Raw genomic sequence first — 23,049 nt, 5'->3', positions numbered from 1 at the left:
CTGTAGGTACCCTGGATTGGGATCTGGGGGATCCATGGTTCGGCAATTTTAAAAGGGGAGATGTGGACGGGTTACAGATGCTGGTCGAAGTTTGCAGGCTTGCCACGTTGCTCACCAGCGCAGCTGTGCACACCAAGGGCACACGGCTCCAGAGTGCGATAATGAATTAATCGGCATTTGTCAGACAGACAAGATTCTCGGATCGCACGGAAAGACGCCGCCGCAGACCTGACGAAATGCACGGGAAGGGCACCAGATTGATAGGCTGTCAGACGGAATTTTCATCCCTTTTTTGCACCTCTCAGCCTCCGCCATGACATCACGCAAAGTGAATTGAATTGAGTTCTCTGCCTGCGTTTGATTTTCTCCGGTCAGTCTCTGTTCAAACATCATGATTCTCTACAATCCTTCGACTTCCCTAAACTCTTTCTTGCTTCATGTTTGGAATTTGCAGCGACACCGCCCTTGATCAACAGCTTGCAATCTTCGGGGGTCGGTCACGATTGTTTGTCTCGGCGCTCAAGGCCTTTTCGGAGGGCCCATTGTTTGATCTCCGCCCTGGCCCCCCTGTTCATCTTTGCCATTTGCCCCATGGCCAGCCGTCTTGTTGGTCAGCCAGCACGGGTGGCGTGGTGCTGGCGTTCTCATTTCAACGCTTACCGTCATCGGCCCTGTCAGGGAAACCCTCTTGTCGTATCCACTGCGTTGCAATCAGCCAATACGTATTGAAGTTCCTTTCCATGTTCCTTCAGGCTTCAGTCTACATGGCCCTGCATAGATCATTGGGAACCGTCTCCCTTCGATAACCTTCTTCAAATCATGGGCCGCCGATGAGGCCTCCTGATATACTAGCATTTTCATAAGCACGAAGATCTTTTCGGTCTCGGTTATGACGACGCCTCAAGAGCTGGGAAACAAGAGGTTGGTGACCGGGTTCCCTATACCCTGCTCTGTGTTCCCTGGTACTCATTCTACTCGCTCTCCTCAAGGCTGGCATCCTTTATCAACGTCCAAACCCTCCGGCACCGAGATCAGCGTGCGCTTGGCTGCGTTGGCAATCCCGGAGCGTCTTGTTGATCATTTCTCACGCAATTTTCCAGACACTGCAGATCAGACGGGCCCCCAACATTCTCGCAGGCGCAATAGCACAAGCACCAGCCGCCATCCCTGCCCACCAAGCCAAACTCGTGACTCTGAGTCTGACTCTCATTTGTACCACTTCTGGCAAAGGACGACCGACAAGAGGGCTACAGCAACAACCTGAGACGGACCCATCTTTGACAGACTCGGTGCCTGATCCTCCCCCTACCGTACGTGTACAACACGCCAACCTTTGACATTTCTACGCCAAATATCTATCCGCTTTTCATCTATGTCAACTTTGCGAACTCTCCTCTTTAACCGACATTAATCAACACAACATCGCCCCTCTCTCTGGCTCACCGCAACAAACAATTCGACGTCACTCGGAGTCCACCTAGAGAATTGACAACTTGGTGACAATCATATTGCCAACATCCCTCGTGGGCATTGTCCCTACATATTGGACCCTTTGATCCGAGTTCCGAACTTTACGACCAGTGCCAACCCACTTTGCGGGCATAAGACTCCTTCATAAAGAGTCGGTCGCATCTATACTACGCCTGCCGCATGCACACAACAGTTGGCGGTCATTAGAGACGTCGCAGAGATCCCCAGAAACACGGCCTGCGACGTTTCGATTCTTCAATTTACATTCATCCTGCTCACTCAATGGGGTACATGATGAACCGTGATACATATTCCGGGCGTTACACGCCAACCTCGCCGTTGTCTCCAAGACTCCACGCCAGCCAGCAACCACTCTCGCCTCAGCCGACCCGCAGTCGACCAGCAACACATGGCCGGCAAGCCTCCAGGAACATGCACATGACGCTTCCTCGATTCCATCCTGCCAATTTTGGCCATCTCGACTCACCAGCCACACCGTCTTCTACCATACAGAGCCCAGCGATCACCTTGAATCGGGTAACGCAGCCCGTCGTGCTCGAGTCACCGAGACTGATGCGTGAAAAGCAACGCGAATTTATTGAAAGGACCACGTTGTCGGCCAAGATAGCAGCCTCTTCAATGGGCACCAAACCTGGTGCACCACGGTTGGATCCCTTGGGCAGCCCCAAGGGTCCCGTCACGCCTCTGGCTCTCGAGGAAGGTGATGACTACTTCCAAGTTGCTGGAGCAGGCAAAGTATCACCAGCAGGGAGCCCAGGTCCGGGAAGAAGTCCGCGCAGTGATGTCTCGTCGGACAAAGAGGAGTTGAAGCAGAACAAGAAAATCAGACAAGCCGATGTCTATCAATGACGGCGGCAATACTTTTCGGGTTGAGCAGAAATATCATTCACAGGCCGAGACCTGGTTTGTCTGCCGTTGACTTTCTTTGGGTTTTCCTTTGTTGTTAGCATATTGAAACTCGACGAGATTGACCCTGTGTCAAGGCACCACCTGGGACACGGATTGCATCAGGTATCAGGTCAGATTCTAGCATTGGCGTTGGGAAGTCCGCAGATTCAACCGCCGAAGTTGCCTGGAGCAATGTTGGTTTTACCATTAGGGACTGACTGGGCTATTCTCTGCATAGCGAGTGCGCAGGTCACTTCTGAGCATTATAACGATAGGCATGAAAAAAGAGGTTGGTCTATATTGCATAGCCATGGGGCATAGATAGACCACACGGATAAAGAGGACATTGATGAATCCAAGCCAATGCCGTTTGAACGTTACTCCGTATGACTGTACTCTGCATTCCATCCGTCGTATTTCCTGTGGCTGGGAAATTGTACGGAACAATCCTCGCAAAGAGAGATAAAAGTGGCGGTGCATGGTTTGGGATCCTGCGGCAGGTTTCACCAACAGCCCCAAAGTGTTACTTCACAGCCAATGCGCTGAAACAACCACACCACAACCACATCTACAGCCGCCACAACTACAATTCACTCCTTTGAAGTCGATCTTTTCACTCTTTTCCTTCTTCCTACTTGTGGACCTGTCCTGCTCACGGACAACTCTGAATCTCGTCCTGCCCGCCCCTTTCAGGCCACCTGGTCCACCGAACATGATCCTTCAGGCCACGCAGCCTTCCTCAAGGTGACACCGTTGTTGAAATCTCGTCGGTTGCGAGGACATGGCATATTTCGACATGCGACAGCCACGCAGCAGCAACCGGACCACTGCCCTTGGCATCCTCCTCGGCGTCGTCTTCATCTACTTCCTCTACAGCATCCATAACACCTCGATCGACCAGTCCGAACTCCGCTTGCGAGTCCAAACGTCCGCGGCCGAAAACCCACTGTCTCCTCCAACCTCAGCCTTTCGCAAGCAGTCCAACGCTCAAAATGCCCATGGTGTCCGCCGGCCGCCTCCCGTGGTCCACTATCAACTCAACAACCTGACCGCCTCAGCATCGCCTATCCAGAAGCACGAGAAAGTCCTCATCCTAACACCCCTGGCCCGCTTCTATCCCGAGTACTGGGCCAACCTCCTCGCCCTGACCTACCCTCACGAGCATATCAGCCTAGGTTTCATCACTCCAAAGACGAAGGAAGGCAATGCGGCGACGGCCGCTCTACAAGAGGCAATAAGGGAGACGCAATCAGGCCCAGAAGAGGAGAGATTCCAATCGGTGACTATTCTGCGGCAGGATTTCGTGCCACCTTTGACTTCACAAGATGAAAAGGAGCGTCACAAGATGGAAAATCAAAAGGTCCGGCGAGCATCGATGGCCCGGGCACGGAATAGCCTGCTCTTTACCACCATCGGCCCTCACACATCCTGGGTGTTGTGGTTGGATGGTGACGTGGTCGAGACTCCTCCTACACTGATCCAGGATCTGGCTAGTCACGATAAATCCGTCATCGCCCCAAGCTGCATGCAACGGTTTGTGAACGACGAAGGCGAGGAGGACATCCGACCCTACGATTTCAACACCTGGCGCGATAGCGACGTTGCACAGGAGCTCGCCAGCAAAATGGGACCCGACGATGTTTTGCTGGAGGGATATGCCGAGATGGCCACGTATAGGACACTCATGACCAAGCTGGCCAAGATGGGCAAGGATCGTGACGAACGGCGGCTGATGCCGTTGGATGGTGTGGGCGGAACTGCACTTTTGGTGAAGGCCGAAGTGCACCGAGACGGGGCCATGTTTCCTGCCTTTCCTTTCTATCATCTCATTGAGACGGAAGGCTTCGCTAAGATGGCGAAGCGGCTTGGGTTCGAGGTTTGGGGCCTCCCCGATTACTTTGTAAGTCGCTGGAGATCTTTGCCCTCGACTGTCATCGGTGGTTCGTGTGCTAACCTAGGCTTTGACAGGTGTACCATTATAATGAATAGATACGCCCGTGATGATACCAACAATACCAGAGCTTGACCTGCCAAAAGCAAAAAGAAGATTCGAGTGCCTTGAAAAACACCTTCCTACCTGGCCCCAGCTCGACTAATGACAAGATGCAATGTGCCTTGCCAATTTACCTACATCAAAGTCTGGAGGCTGATATTCGAGTGCTCGATTGGCTCCTAAGTCAAAGACACCTCGATCCCCGTCCATCCGATCAGACTAGCGAGCACCGCTTTGCCCTTATCCGAACAGACGAACAATCCGTGCTTGCACACGAGGAGGAATAGCCGCCATTCTCGTGGGAATTGGCCCAGGCAGAGTCCAGAATATTTATCTTCCAAACCAAAAAAGTCCTATGCGAAGCCAGCAGATGCGTGAGAAGGAGGGAAGCCTAATGGAATGAAACACAAAAGTTTGCGGCGTGCGGGAGAACGGCCAAAAGAGAAATGGACAATCAATAAACCAGGAGTTTTGTGGTTCGTTCCTTCGCAATATCTAGCTTGTCCTTCTTTCCCCAAGTGTATCGGCCTGCCTCGGTGCTGTCAGCCATACAATCTCCAGAAACAGAACAGACATATCGACTACCGGTCGGAAGAACAAGGGCAGAGATGTCAGGTATATTCGCATACGGCGCAACGAAGTGTCGAGCGTGAGAATCTCAGGAACAGATGCAGACTGCGTCGAAATCGCGTGAAGACTTGGGATCATGTCTCATTTACTATGGTATTCTCTCCTCTTCCTTTTTAGAGCTGGTCGTGCAGTAGCCAAGGCTCTCGTCATTGATTTTCCCCCTATTGATTAGATTGTCGCCCCGGGAGTCCACACCAGCCCGCCCCATACCCTGGACCACCGCAGGTCGAGACCCAGGAAGGAACTCAAGAAGGTTGTGTATTATTGGGAGTGTAGTATTATTTTGCCCATCCGCCCAACTTGTCCCTCTTGATCTTCTTGGCCTGTCGCAGGCTATATTTCGCCCGCCTGGCGAGCTTGGCTCCGCCGCCGCCGCCGCCGGACGTCGAGTTCTGGGGCAAGCTGGTGGTGGTGTTGTAGATGGCGTCTTCGGGGGTGAGGGTGAATTGGATGGTGGCGTTGCCCTCGCGGTAGGTGCTGACGGTGGGGCCGGCGGTGCGGTACTGGGAGGTGACGGCGGTCCTGCCCGTGGCGATGTCGACGTCGGAGAGGACGCGGGCGACCATCTCGAGCGCGATGGCGGGCTGGTAGAAGGGCACCTCGTGGCCGGACTGGAAGATGCGCACGAACGCGAAGTGCCCGCTCTGGCGCACCTGGCCGTGCACGGCGCCGTCGGGGGTCGAGACGTTGACGAAGCCCGCGCTCCCGTACCCGGGGGCCGCGACGTGGTCGGCCACCACCTGCCCGCCCAGCCAGTTGCAGTTGTAGTCGGCGTCGCCAAAGTACATGGTGACCGAGACGTTCTGGCGCAGCAGGGCCTGCAGGGCGGCGACGGTGCCGATCTCGCGGTCGTCGTCGCCGGTGCTGCCGAACGCGTTGCCCACCGCGGCGTTGCTCTCGGTATAGTTGACGAACGCGCCGATGGCGGCCTGCACCTTCGCCGTGTTGAGGTAGTCGACGTAGAAGGTCGGCGGGAACGGGTCCGGCATCAGGTACCGCACGTCGTACTCGTCGCGGTTCAGGTAGATGTCGTACAGGTTCTCCACCTGCTGGTAGCAGAAGTTGTCCGCCGCCGTGCACACCTCGTCGATCTGCCGCGTGTTGCAGTCCACCGTCTGGTCGTAGCAGTTGCCCGGCCCGTACAGGTTGTTGTACATCTGGTCTGTTTCGGGGGGTCCTCGTCAGTTTTGGGTCCCAAATCGCGCCTCGAATTCGGGCGGAAGATGTCCCACACACAGAAAACATACCTTTGATCGTCTGGTTGAAGGGGTCGTAGTTGTATGTATTGCCCGGGAACACCGTGAAGTTGTAGTACGCCTGATACTGGATCAACGGATCGTACCAGCCGTTGCCAATCAGCACATGCTCGAGCCGGATGTTATGGGCGCCCGTGATGTTCTTTGCATTTTGCTCTTCGAAGTATTCCGACATGATCGGCGCGTAGTGTCCACCTGTTGCGCGCAAAGGGTGGTCAGTCTGGTCATCTCTCTGGGACATGGATGGGGAATAGGACAAGGACTGTGCCATGTCCCCCGACAGAACGTACCATACGACTCGGTCGCAAAGTTGATATCCTGTCTCGCATACTGCGGGAACGCGCCCATGAACCCCTGCAGCGTCTTCCACATGTTGGGCGCCGTCGCGGGCGTGCTGTTGGCAGTCAGGGACTCGTTCCAGTACGAGTAGGTCCCGCAGGCCCAGTCGCTGGCATAGTCGGGGCAGGTGTTGTTGGGCAGTTCCACGAGGTAGCCCGAGTTGGGGTCCTCGTAGCCCGGCACGGGCGACGAGTAACTGAGCCCGACCTGCGTGGGCTGGTCGATGAAGATGACGTTGGAGACGTTGGTCCACGAGTACGGGTTGTTCACCGCGTCGCCGTCCGAGTTGACCCGGCACGGTCCCAGCTCTTGAAACAGGCCGATCATGGAGGACGAGCCGGGTCCGCCATTGATCCAGATGGTGAGCGGCGCCGTCGTGGGGTCGACGTTCCGCGCCTCGAAGAACCACCAGAAGATGTGTTGGCCCGGCGACACGTCGGCGTACCCTGCATAGCTCTTCACGTCGGGATCCTGCTCGCAGATGCCCGCGGGCACGGACTTGTAGCGCACCGTGACACCTGCGTAACCGGCCTTCCTGGTCAGGTTCTTTGGCGGGGCCACGAATTGGGAGAAGGCGAGCTGAGCGCCTGACGCCAGCAGCAGAGCTGCCGGAAGCAAAGAGATCATGTTTGGAATTGCGCTCTCCGGCACGTACGCCGCGGACGAAGAGAGGGGGTAGTAAAAGACCAAAAGGAGAGCAGAAGAGCGAGGTTAGCACTGAACACACGGCCTCGTCCCGCGTTTCTCAGAAAAACCAAAAGGCAGGCAGAGGTGATCCTTTTTGTACCACGCAGGGACCCTCGACAGCATCCGTCATGCACGACCTACGCTTTCCTTCTCACCATTCTCGATCCGAGGCATGGTAACCAGGGAGCACCAGCTGCAGAAGGATGACGATCCTGCCCCCCCACGAGCTCGGGATTGACCGAAGGAACCCATGGCACAAGCCTCTTCATTGCATGGATAAGAGAGGCCAGGGAGGAGGGGCGATGGCAATGACGATGGGTCTGCAGCTCGCGCGATGGAGACTTGCAAGGTATGGAGTGAGAGGAACAGACCACCTGCTAGCAAGGTAGCAGAGGGAAGCAGAGCCAGGAGAGGGGAGCTGCCTTTTCAGGCATGTCGTCGGGTGCTAGCCTGCTGCTACCTAAGCTTTCTCGTCGACAAAGCTTGCTCTTCAATCCTGTAGCACAGATAAGAATCGAAGGAGGGGCGGCGATAAAGAGCTTCTGCAGGCCAACGGGCTCCATGGGCAGGTACTCCAGAAGATACCCTGGTTAGTGTGTCGAGCTCCAGAGGCAATCGTCGTGGGGAAAGGTAGCATTGGGAGTGAGCTCTACTTGTTAGTTTTGGAGGAGGCGAAAGCATGGGCCCTGATCCCGGATGCGCACGGGACCAGGATTGACAGCTCTGGATTCCTTGTGCGATTGGTGCGCCTCGGGTATAGACCAGGGAGGATTCCGCTCCGTGCGCAAATCCCGCCTCGTTTATCGTATACACCATCAAGCACGGGGCGCCGTTTGACGTCAAGGCGCAGACCCAGCTCAAGGTCATATATATGGGAAAGATAGACAGGCGGAGCATACCAGCGGCTGTCATTAACCACAGATAAGATAAATAGACGGAAGGTGTCTATATCAACAGGTGGTAGCATCAAGGATGAGAACGTAAAGGGCGCCCCGCGTATCACGGAGTGCATATAGATTTGCGCCATTAGGAGCGGCCCTTGTCCACCATCAGAAGAGATCAAGAACACAGGTTGCGTGCACATCCATTCTATTACCAGCTCAAAAGGTGTTTGCGACCATCAAATCAGAATTGCAATGTGCTCAAAAACCACCATATCGTCAGAACTTTCACTTGCCGTGGCCACCATATGTTTGGTGCTTCCCGACTATGCTTCCCTTTATTTAAACGAAATCGAAATCTCCTCGCAGATGATGTCCTTCTCCTCCACAGGGTCGTATTCCTCCGCGCTAAAATCGCGGATCCAAATCGTCCTCTTGACGCCCGTTCCTCCTGCCGCGTCGAAATCATCGTCAATCTCATAGGTGACTTTAACAAGTCCCTGTGCCCGACGTTCATCGTCGCTCGGCTCCTTCTTGTTGGCTTGTCTGGGTGGCGCGGTCTGAAGCTTGGGGGTCTTGGTGTCGTCGGTCTTGGGCTGCGGACGCTTGACAAGAAGCTCTAGAGGACAGCTGGTGTTGTTGTAGACCCAGCTGGACGGATTGTTTCTCGCACTGCACCGCGCACAGTTCCGACGGTGGTTCCAGAAGGCCTGGTGGAGAGACAGTTTCAGATTGTCTGGCAACACAGTGTCCAGGTGAGTGCACATGACGATCTCGTCGTTGCAATGCTCCGGCACCTAACCGAGAAGCTTTGCCATTCCGGCGACGTGAGTGTCCACGGCAAAGACAGGCAACGACATGTTGAAACACATCAGGCAGGACGCAGACTTGACCCCAATCAATGGGAGCGAGACGAGATGGTCAAGGAGAGCTTGCTTGCCCTCTTGTCTGTAGATGTCCCAGAAGTAGTCCACGGATAGCAAACCAGGAACAAAGTCGGTAGCGCCCCGCTCGTTGCCGTCGTACACAATTTCGCCATACTCCAGCGGATCCAGAAGTGCGACATTTCTTTGATAGACAATGTCAAGGATGTCTTTGATGGCTTTTGGCTTCTTGTTCGCCAGCCCCGCCTTTTTCAGCACCTTTTCCAGCTTGGATAGGCTCTGGACACGCATTCCGTGATAGTTTGGCTTTTGTCCCGCGACCCATTTGCCGTCAACCCAGTATGGGTAGGCCAGAAGCATCGCTTGCTGTGCATCCAAGGCAGCCTCGTTGGTGCAGGCTTGTGACAGGATAACGCGGACGATGGAGTCGATAGAGATGCCGGCACTGGCATGGAACGGGTTGGTTGCCGTTCCTTCTGCAGCCGCAACTTCATTGATGGCCGGCCGTTCCTCTTCAAGAATTTCCGAGACCTTTCGAATGGTGTACGGAGTTGGCGACGTCCAAAACCACAGCTGGTCGTGGCCGAACTGGAATCGTTGTTTGTTGGTATAAGGAGTCACGGGACGCCTCTTCTTCAGTTTCTTAAGGAACTCGCCGATGGTCTTGGACTGAAGAACAATAAACGGTCCACGGAGGTCTTCTTTTGCCTTTTTAGCGGCCCTGAAACGCCCAGTGACCGTACCATCGTCACCCCGACCGCGAAGCTCACGAGCGACAGTGGGGACACCCAGAGCTTGAGTTGTAGCACTGTCGGGTTCGAAATCGTCATCATCACCCTCAGTGGATTGCTTGCTTTTCTTGGGCGGAGAAGTCGGCGAATCTTGATCGGTGGATTGGCGTTTGGTCCCTCGAGAAGTAGAAGCGGCCTGTCGACGAACCCGTTTCACTTCCACGGTGTTTTTGCCTTTGATCCCCGACTTGGAGGTCATAAGAATCTTCGTGTCCGTAACCCCGCCGTGCTGGCGGACAGGAAGCTTCAGTCGGACAACAAGACGACGTGTCATATTCGACGTCTGGGCGGAGGACATGGTCGATGGACTAACGTCTTTCATGTCGACATCAAGATTGACGCTAGCAGACACCGTGGATGCGCTTGCAGCATTCGCCAGAGAGACCACAGCGGTTGTGGTTATGCGGACTTGATCGGTCCCTCGGACCGGGGTAGTGGTCTTTTTGGAGCGCTGTGCTCGTGTCGACACCATCTTGAAAACTGGAACTGCAACGGAAACAAATTTGAACACTAAAGGTAAACATTCTGTTAGCTTCGTGGGATTGGGTAATCATTGAAGAAGTAGAGGCAGGTGCGTGGGCAGGAGCATGACACATTGCAGAAGCGATATACTGCTGGAAGAACTTGGTGTCAACCATCTGGGTTGTCACACAACAAGCATGTGAGATGTGGTCTCCGCCTTGTCAGTCTGAGTCCGACCACCTTTGCCATGTTATGTTGAGCCTCTGTCGACTTGAGGTTTAGCCCCTGAAAGTCTCGGCGCCGAGCAATTTTCTCAACTGGTACTGAACATTGTCGATATGGAGCCAGCCTTGTCGTTCTCGGCGCAGACCCGCTTCTATAGCGAGCTGATCACATGTCGATTACAGAGAGTCTGTTGACGTTCACATGTCGGAAGCTAGACTGTTCGATAAGACATGTCGACAGCCTTGCCGACGCGGGGCACTGACCCGCCTTCCCGAACAGGCAACTCAACGACCAGATTCGGCGGTGTTGACAAATGCTTCTGTGTATGCGAGCAATGCTAGATGTTGCCGTCTGTCGGAAGTAGTTCCAAGGTGTGCAGATTCGTCGAGGTGTGTCATTGTCCCAAATAACAAGCCGAAGGATTCTGGAAGCGGAACCCATGGAAAACTGCCACCCGCAACTGAGGGCTTGGAGTCATGGCACGCCATTTCGATGTCGGATTTCGCAGAAAGACAAAGGGTCCAAACCAGTCGACAATGCCACGACATCCAACTTTCCGGACATAGATTGTCCAGAATCTGAAGGGCAGAGAGCAAAGACCAGGCAATGACTTACCAAGATTTCAAAGCGACGTGGGTCTGACGAATGGAGCAAACTGTGCGGAACAATCAAAGACGAAGTGGAAAGCAAGTCGAAAACAGAGCGTCTGCGTAGATGGCAATGAGGTCGTGGATATGTCGAGGCTGGATAAGAGTAAGTAATGTAAGCAGAGAAGAAGTTCTTGATGGAATGACTGTGGAAAGGAAGCGGAGGAAGGAAGGAGCGGGAGGGGGATATATATAGACGGAGGACGAGGAGCACATGCTTGCTGCCCTCGTGATCCCCCCCTTTCCGCCCTCCGCTCCCGCTCTCCGCCGACAAGCGGAGGACCACGTGGACGTAATGTCTCGGATCCGGAGCCAGAAGGGTCGGTGTAGTGACTTTCCACAAGGTAGCATGTGAAGAAGGACAGACAGAGGAGATCGGTTGAGTGAGATTTGACGAGACGGTGACGCAGAAGAGAGAACAGACTTACAGCTAGGCTGTGCGTTCCTTGCAGAGAGTCAGCTTGGTCAATGAACAGGCACCCCATCGGAAGGAAGAGCATACTTCTCGTGTGTGGAACTGGTGTGTTCTGCGACGGCCTTGGGCAGTATCAATGCTCCGCAGAATTCGCCGCTTCTTGGACCTCTTTGGTTGCGGTCTCCGGTATTTGTTATCTGTATATATTCATGGATGTCAGATTATCAGAGGACCAGCAAGATCATGGGAGGGAGCAGATTAAATAACAGTTGGAATGTCTGGAGCAGCAATCTTAGGGGATCCTGTTTGCTGTTTGTCTTGGGGGATCCAACACAAATCCCATCCCGGTTTGCCATGGACAAGCTGAAAACTGCAAACTTCAACTCTCTTGGTGCGTTTTTTTAGTGGGCATCAGACTCACAAAGAAGAATTCCAGGAGGCGGCGGCTTCGGCAAAGGTTCAAGCGGTGTCCTGCATTTGTCCGTATTAGCAAGACTTTGTACCACCGTCCGCAGACGCATTGACGAATTGCCGAAGACAACAGCGAAGAAACGGCAAAGGGAAGGCTTGTCCCATTGAAACTTGCGAGAGACGAAATGTACCTTTCTTGCTCAATGTCTCTGGCGAGAAGGCACAACCGACGATGAGGAGGTGTCTGAGGGGAGGCAAGTCTGCAGAAGTTCGGCGAGACGAGGGTTTAAATACCCTGAAGATGGTCCCTCAATGGAACAAGGTAACGAAAGAGTGACGGGTGAGTAACGAGACAAGAAATGGTTGAATCTCACTTTCTGACGGCAGAGTAAATGCAAACTGACGTCTGGACGATGCTGCAGGGTCTCAAATCGGACGCAGTTTGCAAACTCAATTGTGCCAGGTCGATGACGGCCCAGTGACGGGACAGAACGACGATGTCTGAGGATATGAAAGGGATTGCAACGAGCCAAGGACACTGCAATAGAGGCAAAAGTGAGCTGAGAAGAGGCCAGGAGGAGTATCGCACTCAGTATGGAGTCGGAAAATAAGCTTATCCGGTCTCCGTGCGGCCATTGGCTGTTGAGAGGAGGGGGGCGCATGGGGGGACAGACAGTGCGAAGACTTCCGCTCCGCCAGCATCGCCCAGGCCAGGAAATTCAGGCACTCCGACCAGACAGCTTGATCGAAGGTGTTTTCCTTCCCAGCAGTCCAGGGATCGAGGAGAGCATGGAGGGAGGAAGAGGATGGTTGCTGCTTCAATGGGTACTGCTGTCAGCAGGGAGCATTTTGCTCACCTCTGGGCTAATGCGCCACTCCGATGTGCATTCTTCCTGTCTTTCACTTCCCGTTCTGCACAGCTCTGAAGCAAAACGACCACTCAAGGCTGCTCTATTGGTACCATTTCGGTGTCCAGCAGACGGAATGGGCAACATCAGGACCACCGCCAACTGAACGGCACCGACTCCTCCCTATCCATCCAGAACGCAACACATGTCCCGCTCATTCCACACGTAAAGGCAGAGGCAATCGCCGGGACAAACAAGCTTGGGGCACATCCGCACGTGTTGGGATAGTGCTAATTCGAAGCGCTGCAACTTCTTCGAAGCCACTGAGAGCTCCGGCTTTTCCCAGGCCTTAACCAGTCCATCTGGACCCCAGTTTCTTGATCCGCTCGTCGTTATCTGCTTTCCAGGAAGCGTACTCTTGTTTCTCTTTGCCGTCGGTCTCGTGAATGTTGTAACGCAGCTGGCCCCACAGCTCCAACTGCGTTTGGAATCCAGAATTGGGTTTCGCCTTTGACCGACCGCCACGAACATACCGGAATGCAGTGTCGTAGTCGAGGTCCATTTCTTCCATGATAAAGCCTATCACGACTGCGGCGGACCGGGACACGCCTTTCTGGCAATGGACAAGGACGCCGCCATCGTTATTCTGAAGACCTGCCTTGATGAAAGCGCAGGCTTCGCCCAACAGCTGCAGCAGGTCAAAGTTGGCGTTGTCCCGGAGACTGATCATCTTGAGGACAAATTCTGCTTCATGTCCAGGAGGCACTTTGGGTTGCTTGTCCGGATTGTCGATGACTGAGAGAACATACTTGATCCTTGGCCGGTTTGGAGCATTGTAATTGGGGCTGAGGACTGCGGCAGCAGTGTGAATGCTGTCCAATCAGCGTCAGGCCAACCCTGCGCACAGCATGAGAAGGACAAGCTTCACTCACTCTGACAGGTACAGGTTTGGCAAGATCTTGTCTGGGATCAGTGGAGCTGTTGTTGTGGATGGGGTGGCACAGGGGCTGTTCATTTTGGAGGTGGTTGAGGTGGTGAAAGGGCTCTTTATTGGCATAGACTTGGACACGACACTCATGGTGCGCTGCTGGTTTGACCGGAGAGACCTGGGAGAAGATGCTATGGCCAACATCATGGTCACAACGCCGCAGCAATTTGGCAGCACTTCGCCAAGTAAAATGGAGGACCTTTTCACAGGCAGGTTGACTATGGGTCCGGCAGAAGACCTGGGTCGCAACGACGCTCTTCTTTGTCTATATATATTCTTTGATGACGATATGGATAGAGGTCGTTGTTCTGCAGCATTTTGAACGCGTTGGCTGTGGAAGGACTAGGACCGCGCAGGGACATTGTCCTGATATTAGGGAGGGCGCGTCTGCACCCGCGCTGACCGTCATGAGGACGCCAGGAGGGGGCCCCGGGAATGAAGGGAATCGAAACACGAAGATCCATGGCTTGATGGCGATACTGGGCGCGCTGGAGAAAGTGTTGATATGCGAACGGAGGATGCACGAAACGAGCACGAGGCGATTCAAACGAAGCCGCTTGGTCCGCCGTGGCCACGGCCAATCGTGTCTAGTTGCATGTGAGTCTCCGCCCCCGAAACTCTGGGCATCGCTTCCCGCTGCTCAAACGGTCACCGGTAAGATCAGTGTGATCATTCTATTTCCTCCGAACCAGCTGGGTATCAACGTAATCTCGTCCAAATCCCTCCCGTGTCTACTCAGCATCTTGGTCAAGAATAGCTAACTAAGACAGTGGGGAGAGTGTTTTCGTTGAACTTTCGTCGTCTCCAAGCCAGTCATAGCACCACTAACCTCCAGCGAGCGCATTCCCCATCCAGCTCTTGAGCCCCGCCAACTCCCACCAGAAGTCGCATTGCCCAGTCGAGGGGTCTCTCATCCAAGGCATTCAATGCTGAACATTCCCAGGAAAAGGCAGTGTTGGCCTGCAAAGGCCGACATCTCGGTAATCAAAGGCCCTGTAGGCTGATGGATAGTCCTCACGCAAGCACACTCCCGGATGACATCCCCACGGATCATAACGTGGCATTGACCCTTCCGAGAGCCAAATACTGCTTGTTGGACGTATTTTTGTCTGTTGGATGTATACCACCCACGGCCCACGCCTTTTCCTGGCTGATTCTATCTCCACATGGAGATGGCGCACAGCCCATGCGTTTAGGCTTTGCGGCATCGTATTTTCGTTTGATTCCTTATTGTTGCATCTGTTCAGGGTGATGCATCCTTGGCTAAGTTGGAATACCAAGCTCTCTGGGCGGCCATTCGTCCAGATAGTGTCTCATGTCGTGACTTCTCCATGGTTTGCCTTCCACTTCTTGACCCTGCGAGCGATATCGCCCTCTGTCTGTTGCATTGGATTGAGCTTCCGGTCTCTTACCATGGCTTTGATATCGCCGCCATGTTTTTCCACCAGTTTGGCAACCCATTCTTCTTCCCGCTGGCTTTGCTGTCGCGGTCGCTTCTTCTTTGCTAGCAGCTTTTCCTCTTCTGCAGCCTGTGCTTCCAATTCTGCCACGATCCCATTTGCAGGCTGCTGTCGCGGCTGTAAAGGTTCAGCGTCCATAATGTCGTTCAGAGGGTCATTAAGCGGATTATTGTTCGCCTCGCCCGTCTCCGGTCGGATGATCCTGAGGATACGACCTGTCTCGGGGTCTCTCTCGACCTGGACTTCTTGAGGGGTCAGATTGGCGGCCAGTGGCCCGGCGATCGCAAGCGAGTCTCTTTTAACATCTTCTGTGTCGTCCTTGTCCCTGTCCGCCTTCTTTTCTGTACCGCCTGTAGCAGCATTCAGTCTGGAGGACAACCCCAGTCGCTTATAATTTTGCGATAGAGTAAGTTTTCGATCCCTACAGAAGCCGTCAGTCGTGGGCTATGATTAGCATTGTGCAGAATTGCAAGACGTACCAATTCTTTGCAATGGTCTCATTGCCCAGAAAATTTACCCTCTTCTTGCCAGCTTTTGTCCTGTTGTCTTTCGGCCTCGCTTTGGAGATAGAAGACCTGTTCTTCTTTTTCTGTCTTTCGCGACCCATCTTGGGAGAAAAATATCTCAGTCCTGCAGGTCCAATAATAGAGTGTATTGTCCCTTGCAAGGGAATTTATTTATATCAGTGAGCAGAAAATCCGCAGTTTGCAGCCAAAAATGCATATTCAGCCGAGGATTTCCCGCTATCGATAAAGCGCAGCCAAACCCCTGAATTTCACACTTAAGCAATAATAGTCCCTGCTCAATGCTTGCGCAGTCGCGTGCCGTTTCACCCTCAGTCGGTAGACAGAGACAATGGCTCCCCTGCGTTTCAGACCATCACGGATGATCAAATATACCGTTTATGCACTATTACTAGGTCTGGTAGTCTCAGTATGCGCGGAGACTGTCCAAGGCAAGGACACCAGCCTGCTGACGAGGGAGGAGATCGAGGAGAGCCTCCAGGTATGCAAGACCAATTCTCTCGGACAGCATACATCAGTGCTAAGGCTTTAAACGACAGCAATGTGCCTTCGTGCAGACTCTGTCAGAGGCAAAGGCCAAAAATAATCCAACGGAAGCCTCATTGACGACCCAACTTTTCGCCGTCCTCTTCCCCTCGTCGTCCCCAGCAATCAATGCCCTCCTCGCAACAGCCTACATTTCGGGCCCTCCAAATTTCCTCCTCGCACTATGTCCTCCCAACATCGACCCGTCGTCGCTAAGTATCATGGTCGCGTTCGCGGTCGGGGGTCTTCTGGGAGATACGCTCTTTCACTTGCTTCCCGAGATTTTCCTGGGTGAAGATGAGCACGATCAAATCAAGTTCGTCATGGTTGAGCCAAACCGCAACCTGTTGCTAGGAGTCGGGATCATTGTCGGGCTGGTCACTTTCATGGCCATGGATAAAGCCCTGCGCATTGCCACCGGGGGGGATGGCGGCCATTCCCACTCGCACTCGCATTCTCATGACGAGAAGCTCGAGACTGCATACAATGGCTCGGCCACGACCACGTCTGCAAAGAAAGGAAAGGCAGCCAATGGCGACGTGAGACAACGCAAGGGCGGGAAAGACACCAAATCCCTACCCTCGTCCTCGCCTCCATCATCCTCGCCTCAAAATCCCTCCGTCAAACTCGCCGGCCTCCTCAACCTGATCGCCGACTTCACACACAACATCACCGACGGCCTGGCGCTCTCGTCGTCGTTCTACGCCAGCCCGGCCCTCGGCGCAACGACCACCATGGCGGTTTTCTTCCACGAGATCCCGCACGAGGTGGGCGACTTCGCGCTGCTGATCCAGTCCGGCTTCTCGAAGCGGAAAGCCATGGGCGCCCAGTTCGTCACGGCGGTGGGCGCCTTCCTGGGCACGCTGATCGGCATCTTCGTGCAAGAGTACGGCGGCGGGTCGAAGGGTGCGGCCGCGGAAGCATCCGGAGGAGCTGGGGCAGGGAGTGGATTCGGCGGCATCTGGGGCACCAGCCTCTCGTGGGGAGACATGCTTCTGCCCTTCACGGCGGGCACGTTCCTGTACGTGGGCACCGTGGCGGTGATTCCCGAGCTGTTAGAGACCGGCCCGAACAAATGGGCCGAGTTGAGAAAGACGGGCCTCCAGTTCGCGGCCATGTTCGTCGGGGCGGCGATCATGTTGGCAATATCGTGGTCGTAGACGGTCAAAAACATCCAAGACGATAGATTAGAAATTCGGGTTTTCACTGGGTTGGATCGACTTCTTCTGGATCCCTGTATACCTAGGTAGCCATTCTGGCATGGTCTTAGAGACGTTGACGCCTCCAGCGGGTCGTCCTTGTCGAAGAGTACAAAAGGGAGGGAAGATAAGATTGATGATCCGCAAAAATGGGAATTTTCTCCCTCTACCTCCCCATCTACGTTCTGGTCCGCGTCACGATTTCTTTTCATCACTCTTCATCAAAGCCGTTAAAAGCTGTACCACGCAACCAGCCCACTCCCACAGCCCCAAACCGAGCGCATACCCCGTGCCCACGACGCCCTTGCACACGTCCCAGCCATGCTGGGAGACGGGGTACTGCAATTTGGGCGGGATCCTCGTCTGGATGCCCAGCGCCCTTGCCCACCAGCTATCCTCGCAGACGGCCTTGACGTTGCAGAGCGCCCGCAGCCCTTCCTCACCGCCGAAGCGGCCGTAGCCGGAACCTTTGACGCCGCCAAAGGGGAGCGAGCAGGCGTAGTAGGCTCCAAAGTCGTTGACGGCGACCATCCCGGCCGTGATCCCCCTGACGCACTTCTGGACGTCGCGCTGGTTGTGGCCAAACACCCCGGCCCCCAGGGCGTAGTCCGTCGAATTCGCGATGCGGATTGCGCTGTCCACGTCGGCGGCTTTCATGAGCAAGAACACAGGTCCAAACAACTCCTTTTGCGCGATCTCCATTTCAGGAGTTACGTTGCTGAGCAGCGTGGGCGCGAAGTAGATTCCGTGAGGATACTCGGGGTGGTTGTAACGTCGGCCTCCACAGTGGAGGGTTGCGCCCTGAGCGACTGCCGAGGAAATCAGCCTTTCGAGATGGGAGAAATTGCGTGACGAAATCATGGCGCCCAGGTCGGGTGGGTTGTTGGGAGATAAGAGGAGAACGGGGCCGAGACGCAGCGATTTGATCTTTGGAAGAACCTCAGCGAGCAGTTTGTCGTGGATTGCAGGTAATGCGATGACGCGCTCGATGCCGATGCAATTCTGCCCGGCGGACTGGAAAACTCCACGCATGAGGATTGAGATCACGTCGCCGATAGTCCTAATTGTTTTTGCGTCATCAAGCACGACGGCAGGATCTTTCCCACCCAACTCCACCGTGACGGGAGTCAATGATTTTGCTGCCGACGCACACACCTTGTGCGCGATTTCTCTGCTGCCGATGAAGGTGACGTGGCTGATACCCGGATGGCTGGTGAGGTGATCTGCAGCCTCTGGTAAACAGACAACATTCTGGACAAGGTCGGGACTGTGATTGCATGCTCGCAGTGCTCCTTGGATGATGTCGATGAAGTAAAAGGTGCTCCAGCACGTCTGCTCGCTCGGCTTCACCACGATCGCATTGCCCGCGAACAGGGCCGAGATGACAGGGGAGATGAAGTTGTGAAAGGGATAGTTCCAGCTCACGCACGCTGCGACCACGCCGAGGGGTTCATAACAGACAGTATTTGATTTGTAGCACATGAGGAGGTTGGTCGGTCGTCTTGATACACGGAGCGCTCCTTCTCCATGTTTGATTGTCCATTGCAGTTTCTCGACTGTGACAAGTATTTCGCCGAAGCAGGCATCTATCTTGGTCTTCCCGGAGTCCAGGCAGCACGCCGCCACTATTTGTTCCTGATGGTCGAGGACATATCGAAGCAATGTGCGGAGGACCTGACGCCGTTCGGAAAAGGTAGTCTGCGACCATTTGACTTGAGCTCGCGCCGCAGCTGAGACGGCAGAATCAATCACAGACGGGTTTGCGGGAGTAATGGGCAGTCCGAGACGACGACCGTCTGCCGGACTTCGAGGGTATATCCGGCCATTGGAGACCTGCGTCCAAGCGTCAACATCTAGCCAAGCAGAAAATAAGCTGGAATGATACCTCGTCCTGCGGTTCGTGGCCTCTGCCTGTTTCTTCGTGGCTCCATGAATATTCGCTCTGCAGCTGCGGGGGGATCTGGACCGTGAAACGGACTGCGCGTTCTCTGTCGGTGGAGAGGAGTTGGTGTGCAATGACTGCAGACAGCGTGGCGACGAGGATCAGACACGAGACAGCCGGGATTGCCAGGCGCCCATCGGGCGACCACAACCACGACGACGACGAAGCACCCCTCTCGAACAGCTGCAGCATCTCTCTGGGATGCGGTGCTCGCACATTGGTTTTCATTGGCGGAGAATATTGAGGCCGGGGAAGTTGTTCCTGCATGCACCGCCACAGACGCCACAGTGCGGCTCGTAGCGGTGGCTGGACGTTTTGCAATCGAGATGCAGGACGCCACAGCAGCCACAAATGCATCTCGCGATCAGCCAGTGACGTTGCCGCTGGAGCCAGTTGTGCCACTTGTTGCCACTTGGGCTGCCGGGATGCTGCCTGCCAAACTGTGCTGGCCTCCTGCACGGATCTGCAAATGACGTCGAGGGCCGATGCCTTTTCTTTCTCCGCAGTTCTTTATCGGTCGCCATCTGTCGCCATCTTCGCCATCGGCCAGCATTTGCCTTGTTTTTGTGCTCGAAATCGGACGTCAACTGGTTTCCCACAACACATCCTTTCCCCTTCCGTGCCCACCATGGCATAATGGCGGTTTCCCATCCCAGAGCTAGTGTAACGGGCAACCCCGTCAGATGCGCATGTTTGGAGACGGGCTAGCACCTACTGGCGCAACTCTTCCAACAACAAGACCCCAAGGCGTGAGATGGTCAGCCTTTCGCTACCTCATTTGATTCGACATCGCCTTGGTAAACTGCCTGCCATCTCCGAGCACAAACTTCCCAACGTCATAGTCCCATGACGTCGTATCTCCCCGTCAGCTCGTATTGGCCGGCATTGACATCCTTGAGTGAAAGCCCAAGCACTAGGTCTGAGCGTGGTTAGAATGCTGCTAAACGAAGGGTGCAAAGAAAGCAGTGTGATGTATTTCGTTTCCGTGGGCAGTCACAATCACCAGGAAGTGATACAAGTACAAAGGGCTTCGTTTCCCAACCCCCACTGCTCCCTCCTCCTGTGAAGATTCTAGACATCTCGATCCTCTGCTGTTCCCCAAGACATACAAAAACCTGCCCTCATCATTTTATCTCGTCGACTTATCCCTCAACCATCAAGAAGACGCAAACCAACAAAACCACACTCAAACATCCAGTACCTCCCCATCTCACTAGATCCACACATACCTAGACACAACAGACCGCCACAATGGGTGCAGTCGTCTCCTGCGTATGTCCTTCGCCCATGTCCCCATTCTTAACCGATCTCGTACTAACAGCCCTGGCCTACAGTTTGAATCACTCTGCCAGACCATCGGCTCCGTGCTGATGGCCATTGTCAACGGCATCGGCGCCATCATCACCGCCATCGTCAACGGCATCGTCTCCTTCTTCGACATCATCATCTCCTGCCTCACCTGCGGCCGCCGTACGCGGAGACACCGCACCAGGACCACTCGTAGGCATCATACAACGAGTACTATCTGATCGACGGACTCTCTCGCGAACCCGAAGGAGACGGTGGGGGAGAAGACAGGAGAGAGTCCACACTACGGAAGCATGATCAGATGACGCAGATGAGGAGGCATGGGCTGATTGGAGAGAGGGAGAGAAAGAGAGACATCACTTCCACAGTTACCTGATTTCCTTTCCTTCAGACGAAAACGTGGCTTGGACAGACCAGACCAGGAGAGAAGACCTCCCACATTTGCACTACCGCATAATACCTCTGTACTATTAGTACCACGATACCCGAGGCGCTCTCCGCGGCGCTGTCTAGCATAGAGAACGAATGATGATGATGTAAAACAAACCGAGATGGTTTCAATGGTTTCCACCACGACGAACTAAGTGATCGTAATAATTACTCTATAGCTTAGTATAGCCGCTTTCCCGAACCGGAACTCCCCACGTGTACATATACAAGATCGTATACCTCGTACAACCGCCCCCAATATCCTGCTTCTACCTAGCCTGGAGCCGAAACCATCAGCTCAACTAGTCAAGCTAACCATCTCGCCTTCCCACTGACTCTTCCCGCCCTTCAAGACCTCGCCGACCACATTCTCATACACCCAAGCGCCCACGTCGGCCCTCTTGATGACGTACCCGACGGCGGGCTTGGCCTCGGTGCCGCTCCGAATCTTGTCCAGGCCCGCGGCGTCTCGGTAGTCCGCGCCGCCGGAGAGCAGGGTGGGCCTGACGCCGACGACGGCGCGGAAGGCCGGGGCCGCGGACGCGGCGTCGGCGCGGTACAGGTCCTCCATCCTGCGCTTGTCGACGTGCGGGACGGTGAGGATCTGGTGGTACAGGAAGCGGATGAAGAAGGGCACGTCCTCGGGCCCGCGCGTGACGCCCGTCGTCGAGACGAAGGCCAGCACCGGTTTCGTCTCGTCAGGAGAAGCGGCGTTGGGCGCGGGGCGGTTCTCGGCGTGGATCTCGCGCATCGCGGCCAGCAGCGTCTGCGCCGCCGTCTCGCAGATCGAAGGGTTGTCGAGCTGCGCGATCTGGAACGGGTGCCGCCATTCGAACTGCAGCCTCGGGCGGCCGCCCAGCCCCGTGACCACGACCGCGGGCAGGCCGCCCGTCCCGGTGCTGAGTGTGCGCCGCACGGCCGCCACGTCGAGCGCGTTGCCCTCCACGATGGTCAGGTTGGCGATGGTCTCCTGGGAGAGGCCCTGGGCGCTGAGCTGGTCCCGCAGCTTTTGAGGCGTGCGCACGAGCGCGGTCGCCTTGTAGCCTGCCTTGAGGGTGTGCACGAGGATGGCGTTGGTGACGCCGCCGGTGGCGCCGAAGAAAGCGACGGTTGGGGAAGACATTGCGGGATTGGTGAGAGATGTGTGGTGTTTCTTGGAGGTGTGTTGGATGTTACTGCCGTTGATTCGTTGCTGTTGCTTGTGCTGTTGCTATTGCTGTTGTTTAGTTCTCTGGATGGTTAGCAGAACGGGCGAAGGTCATCCATGATCTTTATACACAGTACTCCCATCCTTGATTTTCAGATCAACAGGGCTCTGGAGAGACATAATTCCAGCGACGGTGCGATTCATGGTACACAGCCTGAGGAGGCTGAGAGAGACGCAATGGTGTTCAGAGAGGGAGCCCCGGCGGAGGGATACAAGGACAGGGCTGAAGTCTGAACTGACATTGGGAGAAGAGGATGAAGAGAAGAGGCGGAAGGACTTTGAAGTGACTCGGGGGAATAATCTGTCCGACTGAGGCTGCAGTTCCTCCTATTGGTCAGTAATTCTCCGTACGTCTTCTCATTGGTTGGAATCGGCTACTACAAACGGCACAAACAAACTGCGCCCAACTCCACAGGTTCTTCCACTCCAGATCCCCCAATTGCTCTACTTGCAGGTCATCTGGGACAGCCTTACCAGCCATACACGAGGCCACTACTTCCCTAGACCTTTCTTTTCTGCAGCAGGAGGCTCCACCCTCGAACACGTCTTGATGAGACGATCCCATACCTGACATGCGTCCTCCTGCTCCCTCCTCATGGTCAATGTCGCCCGGTCTCCA

At 54.8% G+C, this 23,049-nt stretch overlaps 11 protein-coding genes across 12 annotated transcripts; 4 read left to right on the top strand and 7 right to left on the bottom strand.

Moving 5' to 3' along the window:
* Positions 1–399: 399 nt before the first annotated feature.
* On the top strand, positions 400–2,754 carry PV07_10363. 2 transcript variants are annotated; one of them, XM_016397685.1, is made up of 2 exons: positions 400–921; positions 1,101–2,754. In XM_016397685.1, exon 2 carries the CDS (start codon positions 1,753–1,755, stop codon positions 2,338–2,340), a length of 588 nt encoding a protein of 195 aa, XP_016244876.1. In that variant the 5' UTR covers positions 400–921; positions 1,101–1,752; the 3' UTR covers positions 2,341–2,754. The 2 variants fall into 2 exon arrangements, with proteins under 2 accessions (XP_016244876.1, XP_016244875.1); XM_016397684.1 differs by having other exon boundaries at positions 990–2,754.
* Positions 2,755–2,901: 147 nt separating this feature from the next.
* On the top strand, positions 2,902–5,291 carry PV07_10362 (uncharacterized protein). Its single transcript, XM_016397683.1, has 2 exons — positions 2,902–4,279; positions 4,348–5,291. The coding sequence occupies exons 1-2, from the start codon at positions 3,161–3,163 to the stop codon at positions 4,366–4,368; spliced, it is 1,140 nt and encodes a 379-aa protein (XP_016244874.1). The 5' UTR covers positions 2,902–3,160; the 3' UTR covers positions 4,369–5,291.
* Positions 4,836–7,508, bottom strand: PV07_10361 (uncharacterized protein). The gene is made up of 3 exons (XM_016397682.1): positions 6,549–7,508; positions 6,250–6,453; positions 4,836–6,164 (listed from the first exon to the last, which is right to left on the bottom strand). The coding sequence occupies exons 1-3, from the start codon at positions 7,222–7,224 to the stop codon at positions 5,281–5,283; spliced, it is 1,764 nt and encodes a 587-aa protein (XP_016244873.1). The 5' UTR covers positions 7,225–7,508; the 3' UTR covers positions 4,836–5,280.
* A 995-nt stretch (positions 7,509–8,503) lies between these two features.
* On the bottom strand, positions 8,504–8,932 carry PV07_10360 (uncharacterized protein; the record flags this gene model as incomplete). Its single annotated transcript, XM_016397681.1, has 1 exon — positions 8,504–8,932. One exon carries the CDS (start codon positions 8,930–8,932, stop codon positions 8,504–8,506), a length of 429 nt encoding a protein of 142 aa, XP_016244872.1.
* Positions 8,933–8,962: 30 nt separating this feature from the next.
* On the bottom strand, positions 8,963–10,312 carry PV07_10359 (uncharacterized protein; the record flags this gene model as incomplete). Its single annotated transcript, XM_016397680.1, has 1 exon — positions 8,963–10,312. The coding sequence occupies one exon, from the start codon at positions 10,310–10,312 to the stop codon at positions 8,963–8,965; it is 1,350 nt and encodes a 449-aa protein (XP_016244871.1).
* A 2,885-nt stretch (positions 10,313–13,197) lies between these two features.
* On the bottom strand, positions 13,198–13,926 carry PV07_10358 (uncharacterized protein; the record flags this gene model as incomplete). The annotated part of the gene is made up of 2 exons (XM_016397679.1): positions 13,198–13,720; positions 13,781–13,926. The coding sequence occupies 2 exons, from the start codon at positions 13,924–13,926 to the stop codon at positions 13,198–13,200; spliced, it is 669 nt and encodes a 222-aa protein (XP_016244870.1).
* Positions 13,927–15,149: 1,223 nt separating this feature from the next.
* PV07_10357 (uncharacterized protein) lies at positions 15,150–15,903 on the bottom strand (the record flags this gene model as incomplete). The annotated part of the gene is made up of 2 exons (XM_016397678.1): positions 15,150–15,717; positions 15,776–15,903. 2 exons carry the CDS (start codon positions 15,901–15,903, stop codon positions 15,150–15,152), a joined length of 696 nt encoding a protein of 231 aa, XP_016244869.1.
* Positions 15,904–16,094: 191 nt separating this feature from the next.
* Positions 16,095–17,719, top strand: PV07_10356 (uncharacterized protein). The gene is made up of 2 exons (XM_016397677.1): positions 16,095–16,301; positions 16,360–17,719. The coding sequence occupies exons 1-2, from the start codon at positions 16,152–16,154 to the stop codon at positions 17,503–17,505; spliced, it is 1,296 nt and encodes a 431-aa protein (XP_016244868.1). The 5' UTR covers positions 16,095–16,151; the 3' UTR covers positions 17,506–17,719.
* Positions 17,541–19,694, bottom strand: PV07_10355 (uncharacterized protein). Its single transcript, XM_016397676.1, has 2 exons — positions 19,430–19,694; positions 17,541–19,377 (listed from the first exon to the last, which is right to left on the bottom strand). Exons 1-2 carry the CDS (start codon positions 19,676–19,678, stop codon positions 17,740–17,742), a joined length of 1,887 nt encoding a protein of 628 aa, XP_016244867.1. The 5' UTR covers positions 19,679–19,694; the 3' UTR covers positions 17,541–17,739.
* An 801-nt stretch (positions 19,695–20,495) lies between these two features.
* PV07_10354 (uncharacterized protein) lies at positions 20,496–21,326 on the top strand. The gene is made up of 2 exons (XM_016397675.1): positions 20,496–20,758; positions 20,821–21,326. Exons 1-2 carry the CDS (start codon positions 20,738–20,740, stop codon positions 21,013–21,015), a joined length of 216 nt encoding a protein of 71 aa, XP_016244866.1. The 5' UTR covers positions 20,496–20,737; the 3' UTR covers positions 21,016–21,326.
* A 195-nt stretch (positions 21,327–21,521) lies between these two features.
* PV07_10353 (uncharacterized protein) lies at positions 21,522–22,505 on the bottom strand (the record flags this gene model as incomplete). Its single annotated transcript, XM_016397674.1, has 1 exon — positions 21,522–22,505. The coding sequence occupies exon 1, from the start codon at positions 22,344–22,346 to the stop codon at positions 21,522–21,524; it is 825 nt and encodes a 274-aa protein (XP_016244865.1). The 5' UTR covers positions 22,347–22,505.
* Positions 22,506–23,049: the final 544 nt, after the last annotated feature.

Source organism: Cladophialophora immunda (genome assembly GCF_000835495.1).
Source record: "Cladophialophora immunda strain CBS 83496 unplaced genomic scaffold supercont1.6, whole genome shotgun sequence".
NCBI classification, from domain to species: Eukaryota; Fungi; Ascomycota; class Eurotiomycetes; order Chaetothyriales; family Herpotrichiellaceae; genus Cladophialophora; species Cladophialophora immunda.
Note: the sequence above shows the minus strand (reverse complement) of the source record. Positions and strands in the feature narration are given on the sequence as shown.

Coding starts and splice junctions, on each gene's coding strand:
- PV07_10354 (XM_016397675.1), top strand. CDS start 20,738: ATGGGTGCAGTCGTCTCCTGC. Junction 20,759..20,820: donor TGGGTGCAGTCGTCTCCTGC/GTATGTCCTTCG, acceptor CCTGGCCTACAG/TTTGAATCACTCTGCCAGAC.
- PV07_10355 (XM_016397676.1), bottom strand. CDS start 19,678: ATGCTGCAGCTGTTCGAGAGGGGTGCTTCGTCGTCGTCGTGGTTGTGG. Junction 19,378..19,429: donor GCCACGAACCGCAGGACGAG/GTATCATTCCAG, acceptor GCTTGGACGCAG/GTCTCCAATGGCCGGATATA.
- PV07_10363 (XM_016397685.1), top strand. CDS start 1,753: ATGGGGTACATGATGAACCGTGATACATATTCCGGGCGTTACACGCCA.
- PV07_10356 (XM_016397677.1), top strand. CDS start 16,152: ATGGCTCCCCTGCGTTTCAGACCATCACGGATGATCAAATATACCGTT. Junction 16,302..16,359: donor AGATCGAGGAGAGCCTCCAG/GTATGCAAGACC, acceptor TTTAAACGACAG/CAATGTGCCTTCGTGCAGAC.
- PV07_10362 (XM_016397683.1), top strand. CDS start 3,161: ATGGCATATTTCGACATGCGACAGCCACGCAGCAGCAACCGGACCACT. Junction 4,280..4,347: donor GGGGCCTCCCCGATTACTTT/GTAAGTCGCTGG, acceptor AGGCTTTGACAG/GTGTACCATTATAATGAATA.
- PV07_10361 (XM_016397682.1), bottom strand. CDS start 7,224: ATGATCTCTTTGCTTCCGGCAGCTCTGCTGCTGGCGTCAGGCGCTCAG. Junction 6,454..6,548: donor CTTTGCGACCGAGTCGTATG/GTACGTTCTGTC, acceptor TGCGCGCAACAG/GTGGACACTACGCGCCGATC. Junction 6,165..6,249: donor CTTCAACCAGACGATCAAAG/GTATGTTTTCTG, acceptor CCCCCGAAACAG/ACCAGATGTACAACAACCTG.